Source organism: Mesitornis unicolor, unplaced genomic scaffold, assembly GCF_000695765.1.
Source record: "Mesitornis unicolor isolate BGI_N332 unplaced genomic scaffold, ASM69576v1 scaffold51046, whole genome shotgun sequence".
In the NCBI taxonomy this organism is placed as follows: domain Eukaryota; kingdom Metazoa; phylum Chordata; class Aves; order Mesitornithiformes; family Mesitornithidae; genus Mesitornis; species Mesitornis unicolor.
In genome coordinates, this window is record NW_010189913.1 from 25,197 (window position 1) to 32,472 (window position 7,276).

Sequence of the window (7,276 nt, forward strand, 5' to 3'; positions counted from 1 at the left end):
TGCTTGTTCTAGGGAGCCCAGTCTCCATTCTTAGGGCTCCATGCATTTCATTCCGTGCTATTGTTAATGAAAGTCAATTGCCTTGCAAATTTCCTGCAAATTGCACTTCCTTCCAAATTATGAAGAGATCAATGTCAAATACTTTATTTGATGTGACAGCTCTTTTGATGCAAGTAAATCTTTTCCTACAAGAACTGTTCTGATAAATAGTTCTGACTGTTTCTTCTGGTGGTTGATGTTCTGCGTAGTTGCAGATTTAATACATGTGGATTATTCAGGTTACGTCTGAATCGTGACAGAGTAATAGCTTTTGTGAATAGAAACAAATCCAATAAGTAGGCATTATTTCTTACCTTTAACTAGGATTAGCTTCTGGCTGAGTGTTTGCCAGGAAATAACTTAGTTGAATTGCTTCCTATTACACTGTTCTTTTTCAATGGAAAAGCTGTTGCTGTTTCCTGTGTTTGTGTGTATTGACAAAAAGTCTTAATTCTGCTGTGTAGTTATTCTGTAGCAAGACATTATTATATGGCGTGTGACTGTGCAACAACGTTGAAAGAGAATACGAAGTCTGCAATGCTTAATCAGCCCATAACCCCAACAGGGGGCTTTTACCATGCTATTCATATACATTTGTGTATATATGTAAAATACATGAATGAACAACAGGGGTTCTTTTCATCCCTCTTATTTCCTTATTTTTATATTTCTAATTAAGCTATACAGACTTTAAATTATTTCCACTTGTTATAAAAACCTTGCAATGAGATGGGAAAATAGAAAAAAGTAAAATCCTAAGGATCCTAAACCTGCAGTTTACTTGTTACCTGAATTTGTGCAAATGGTTTCATCTCGTCTTCCTGCTTGTAAAATGAATGTATTTTCCATTTTCCTAAAGTGCGCTGATTCACAGAGAAGCTGGATACTTCAATGACACATTCAGATAATCTTATGTAGGAAAAAGCAGATACTGCATAAAACCTTAGATTATTAGAATTTACTGTGAAAATATATTCATTCCTATTCTATACCTATGCATTTTTTGTGTGAATATCTGTTCTGTTGTACTTTTTAAATGTAAACTCGAATTTCCTGAATAAAAAAACCAGAGGGGATGGGAGAGGAGTCTTAAACACAATAGAACTACTGATCGATTCAGCATACTTGAAAAGAAATTTTGTGTTAAAAGATGTAGAAAGCTTTTATTTAAATTTGAGGCTTTGCTGACCTCTGCCGGAGAAGGAATTATTAGCAGTTTTACAGAGATCTTTTATGCAGTGCAACTGTGGAGAAATGTTCTCTCTCCAAATTCTGAAGGAGAAAATCACTGTAACTCTCTTCCCTTATGTACTATAACACAATTCCAGGAAACTCAATTCTCTTTGGTTGCTGTGAGGACATTGTTAGTGGCAGTGAAAACTGCTCTGCCGTGCAGCCAAGTGTTGGACAGGGGAGGGAGTAGGAAGCATCTTAGCATTGCTGGCTTTAAGGCGGTCAGCATTTGGGTGAAGGAAGAAATGTGCTCTTGGCAGTTAATGAAGATGCAGTTTTAGCAACTGGGAGGGGATTTTTGTGTCTGCTTTTACCTTTACTCTTTGGGGATCGCATCTGTTGAAGGGTGCTGAGCCACCATCTTATCACAGCGACCTACACATTCTCTGTAGACATCTTGCCTGTTTCTCTCACCTCACTGGAGTTTAAACTGATCTTTCCTCCAGAACTTGCGCTGTTGTTAATTGGCCAGTCAAGCCTGGAACATAGTTAATATTATACATGTCCTTCATCTGATCCACAAAATTACCTTTGCAGTATATCTTAAGGTTCAGCTTTGTGTGTTCTCGCAGCTAAAACTGCATCGATCCCCTGCTCTGAAGTGATGATTACATACGCCTTTGATTATACTTGTGGCCAGTGCACGTCCATCGAGAACCATGTGTATTGGTTCTCCTGGTGTGATCCGAGAAAATTGAGCTTGGAAACCTAGATTGATAGCAAGATAGCTTAGTGGTTGTACAGTTTTGTATTGTTTCATGTATTGGTCTGCTGCAACTAATAGAAGTACTTTTGAAATAATGAAAAAGGAATATTCAGCTATAAATATTCGAGAAGCCTCAAACTTGCTGATGATCGGTCTGTTTTTCTTATTCAGTAACTGTGAAAATTTCACCCTGTTTTTCAGGATATTCACATTGTACAGCAAATCTTTGCCACTAGACTTGGCGTGTCGTGTCTGGGATGTGTTCTGCCGTGATGGAGAAGAGTTCTTATTCCGTACAGCCCTGGGAATATTAAAACTTTTTGAAGATATTTTGACCAAAATGGACTTCATTCATATAGCCCAGTTTTTAACAAAGCTACCAGAGGACTTGCCTTCGGAAGAGTTCTTCACATCTATTGCTGCCATCCAGATGCAAAGTAGAAACAAAAAGTGGGCTCAGGTAAAGAGAATGTTAACCTTTGATAACAGATGGTTGAACTGTACTCATGAAAATGGGGTTTGGCAGCATCTGCGACAATATTTCAGCAGAGCTAGTGTTTGATTTGACAGGTAGGTAGGACTGTTGAGCTCACTTGGTGCTTTTAGTATACATGTTGAGTGGAGTTGATGAAGTAAAGTATCACAGCTTGTCAAATTTATTAATTACAAAGCCTGCTGGCAGCATTACAGCTTGATATTTAAAAACAGAAATTCACTCTTCAGGAGAAGATGACGATTTGTCAGGACATACTATCATACAGTCATCATCTTAATATTCTTGAGGATCTCTTTTGCCTAATTTTGGGTTGTACAGAATTGATTGCATCTCTGACTTTATTGAAATTTAGCACTGAAGCCTTTATTTCAGAAATTGTGTCTCATCACTGTAATTTCATCTAAATTCCAGTTTAAAGAAAGAAGATGGAAGTGTGGTACCTGAATGTGAAAATCGTTAAGTGGCTGTAACAGCCATTCATGCCAGAGAGTTAGGCCAAATGTACTCCAAAGTGTTTAAGGTGGAAATACCTTTTTTTCCCCTTTTTTTCTTTCTTCAAAGCAGTAATACAGCCTGCTTCACAAATCATGCTGTAATAGAGCTCTGCCCATTTTATCCATATTCTTTTTTTGCAGTGAAACTGAAAGATTATTTTAAATGTAATGGTTATGGCAGTTCAGCCACAAATGGGAGTTTATGATTCTGCCTGTAGGTGCTGGGGACTGCCAGCTTGCTATTGGAGATGAGCATTTCTAACCTTCACAGCAGGAGTAGATTGTAGCCTTCTGAGCCTTATCTTGTGTATAGGGGGAGCACAACCTGCGCTGCACAGCTAAGAGCAGTGCACAGTCAGCATTTCCACCCTGACACGACTTTCCTCACAGCTTGGTTTGCAATTCCCTGTCATAAGTTGCTAGTACAGATCCAGCTTTGTTTCTGTCCTCAAGAATACCTTTCAGACAGCAGTGTCTCTACAAGTAACCTCCCAGTCTCTTACTTGTCGAGATGGCTCGTTCTGTTCGAACACGTGTGTGGATGAGGATCGCATACCAAATAAATTCTCAGCTGCTTCTCTTGCAGAGAAAGAGAGCTAGAGGACCTCTTCTGTCAAGTACCCCAAGTAACAGGATTGCTTAGCCAGTGGTTTTCAGTCCATGACACGTGAAAATATAGATGTGATTTTCACGACAGGAGGAAGATGTTCAAAGTAACCCAGGCCAAGCACTCTGCCTCAGTCTTCTCATCAGCTTCATTCTGACTGTGCTGGAATTTGCCAGATAGTTTTCGCTTGTGGCAAACTGAAGAAAAGATGTTGCTGAACTGCAGTGCAGGGTGATCTCAAACACATTTAGTGTGCTGTAGGGTTGATGTCGTCTGACCTCTTACCTATCTTGACTTCTGCGCCAACTGGCTTTCTTTACCGGGTAGTTTCCTTGCTGAGTAAGTTGCCATCAGGAAAGCCTGGTCACGCTCTAGCCTGCCATCCTTTTCCAAGCCAGAAGTGGGTAGGGGCTATGAGTTTGCTCACGTCGTCACTTACTGGAACTGGAACCAACCTAGGAATGTTAACAAGACAAAGAGAGTAGGGGATTTTGCTTTCATTTGCTAAGACACTGCCTGTGATGGCTTCTTATCTCTCTTCAGTCTTTGAAGTTCATCAAGAAGAGTTTGGACTCAGAAACCTGAACTTTGTTTTTTTAGGACAGACAGGCTATTAGTAGTGTGTGGCTCAGCTGCAAGGTGGACTCACAGCAGTGCTAGGTGTGAGTCCCGCACTGCTTGAGAAGTCTGTCTGCAGTCGGGGTGCTTCCTAACCAGATGATTTTCTGACTGTGACTACTGCTGTAGAAGTCAGGTGCTTTGCTGTAGTGTACATGTATTTTCTGTAGGGAAGTACCTTTTCAAATCAGCAAAATGAATGTCAAGAGCGATGGATGCACCACTTTCAAGGTCAGCTCTCAGGTGGATTGGCTGACCAGATGCGCTGTTTTCCAGAGGATGCAGAGTGCTCTTGAGCTTAGAGAAGTGGGTTTTGTTCTCATCTCTAGTATCATTGCATTTGGTTACAGTAACTGTACTGCAGCAGCAAGTAGCAGAGCTTGAGGTACAGCATCTTCGTAGGAGTGTGGGTGACTGTAGAACTCAGAAGTCAAATTCAGCTGCATATCTCAGCAGTAGGTGTACTTGGCACTCAGAAAACCACCCACTTACTGAACCTTTCACCTTGCAGTACCATGGTAATTACAGCCCTGTTATCCCGTGGGTCACATTCTGACTTGACACTGTCTAGATACAATGTATGTAGGACCTCATCTGAAATGTTATGGGCTGCTTATGAAGCCAGATCCCGCAGTCCTGGTGGCCTCATCAGATAAGCTGGTGTATTTTTTCCATCTCACTTCATTTTCCTTTTGTCACTGAGAGTATGATCAGGAAACTAAAGACTGGAAGGGGTTCTGGTAAATCACGTACATGACACTTCTGGTAACAAGGACTCTGGTTATCAGTAGGAAACCTGCAAGCTCTGTTTTTCTTCTGGTAATACCAGGGCCTTGTGTCAGTACAGCCTTAGCCTGAAATGTACGTGGCTGTTGTTACACCTGCTGCTTTGTCATCAACAATAGGAGAATAGAGATGGTGGAGCAGCCTAGGCTGTTGGCTTAGCATTTCTGTAATCTATGTGCGTCAGATCTTAGCTCTGTAAAGTTTTCCAAATAACTGAGGATTCTGAGCTCTGTTAGTTGGCTTAAAGTCTATGCTTTTCTGGATGAGTATTTTGGTATAATTCTCATGTTGCTTAAAAGGGTTAACTTTTTCCCACCAAAGATGTTGTTACTATTGCACTTGAAACTCTCATAAGCCCATTCGATTGAGTTGATTTAAGAGAAATCTCTACGAAGAGGACCTCACTGAAATATCTTTCCAATTCTAGAAGCTGCTGAACAGCCAGCTCTGGCTCTGTTCAGATCCGTGGTGAACTCTTCTGTTCCGACAGTTATGGGTGCTTCTGCATTGAAGCGTAGACAGTGTTGTGTGATTGTCACCTCCTGTTAATTCTCATAGTGCAGAGGTTGGTGTGAAGTCGGTCAGAGAGAAAAGAAGGTTGCTTACTTGTCCCTGCAGTTCTTTGAGATTAAATGTCCCTCAGTACATTCAGTTCCAGGGTGACTCTTGAGGATGCTGCTGGACTTCTTCAGCACAGATTAGCTCTGGGGCAGGGAGCGCGTTAAGCAGCGTGAGAAACCAGCTATTACTGTGCCCTCTGCACGAGGGCTAACAAAACAAGATTGTGCATCAGATAGTAGGAAATACAAATTTTCAGTGTGGATGCAAATGCAGACTTCTTGTTTCAGAAGAAGATGTAAGCAGTTCTAGAGACAGTGATGTGCTGTAGAAAAGCACCAGTCAGCACTAAGGTAATTCTGTCCTGAACTTACAGATAATGTCATATTGCTCAGGCTGCTCACTTGCTGTGTTTTCAGACTGTCAATTTATCTTGAGAATTACAACTTCCCCTCAGGCAGCATCCTTTAACAGTGCTAGACTTGTGTAATCTGGCTAAGAATCTCATCTCTAGGCTTCAAAAGTGTGCACTGGGGGGAGATTGAGTTTAAACCTTTGTTAAATCCATTTGTATCTACTGTGCCACAAGGACTTGTGGAAGAGGTCTCCATCAGTGGAGAGGTCCTCCATTTTTTTAACGTAGTTTTCTACTTTTTTAAAAATAGTTTACATGTAATAGTATTGCCCAGGGATAATTAAATTGAAAACTCTTCAGACAGCGGTTTATTGAGTCACTTTAAAAATCTAACACTTTCTTCTCTCTCATTCCTTCAAATGTGTAGATACTGGCTGCTCTGCAGAAAGATAACCGGGAAATGGAAAGAGGAAGTCCTTCGCTCAAGCGTTAAAACGATGGTTGCCTCCAGTGACTCACGGGAAAAGAGCTAAAGGGGGAAGAATATTGAGTACTGTTTGACACATATAAGCCTGCAAATCAAAGTGTTATTTCAGAGTTCTGTTTAGTAGTAGGGTAGCCTTAAAGGAGAGAGAGGAAAAAGAGAAGGGGAGGAAGGAAAGATATCAGGGGATTAAACCCTTACAGATGAAACCTAGGCTTAGCCTTAAACCTCTAGTGGAATGAGCATTTGCTGTGGACAGCGTTACACGTTCTGTACTTCCGATGAGGGCAGTGAAATTAAACAAGGGTTGGGTTTTTTTCTTTGATGTTTTCAAAGACTGGGCATTCAGCAGTGTCAGTTGCTTTGAAACCTGTTCCCTAGTTTCATTCTTAGGTAGGATGTATTTTCCATACACATAACAGTAGCTGGATCTAGATTTTAAATAACTGGTGCTGGAATTAATAGTTAAATGATATAAGGACCATTTCTTTAGAAATGCTTCTTGTTTTATAGGCTGTGGGTCCCATTTACCAAAGAAATCATGGAGACATTGAACTACATTCCATTCTTTAATTAGAGTTCAGGTGAAAGTAAACTTGGAAGAGAAGTCATGCCAGCAGTGCAAAACCAATTATTCTTCAAGATGCCTTGGAAACTCACATTTCCAATCTGGATGCACGTGGAAGAAGTTCCATTAATCAGACTTGATTCCAAACTCACCGGGGTGTTTCTGGTATCGAGCTGGCATCATTTCCCAGTTGTACTCTCCTGCTGTTTAAAGCCTGGGTCCCATACTACTAAATGTATGTTTCTACGTCTCCCTCTGCCAGGGCAGTGCCATTTTGTGGTATTCTTGCTTAGCAGCTGCTTACTTCTGAGCTGTCTCTCCAGTCATGCTGA

The 7,276-nt window shown here is 41.0% G+C and overlaps 1 protein-coding gene across 1 annotated transcript in view; it reads left to right on the plus strand.

Annotated features, from left to right (window-relative positions):
* Positions 1–6,529, plus strand: part of TBC1D14 (TBC1 domain family, member 14) — a 27,632-nt gene extending 21,103 nt beyond the window's left edge. The window contains exons 10-11 of the mRNA XM_010186216.1: positions 2,180–2,438; positions 6,320–6,529. Of these exons, the coding sequence (XP_010184518.1) occupies positions 2,180–2,438; positions 6,320–6,385 (325 nt within the window). The 3' untranslated portion in view covers positions 6,386–6,529. The remainder of the gene's footprint in view (positions 1–2,179; positions 2,439–6,319) is intronic.
* Positions 6,530–7,276: the final 747 nt, after the last annotated feature.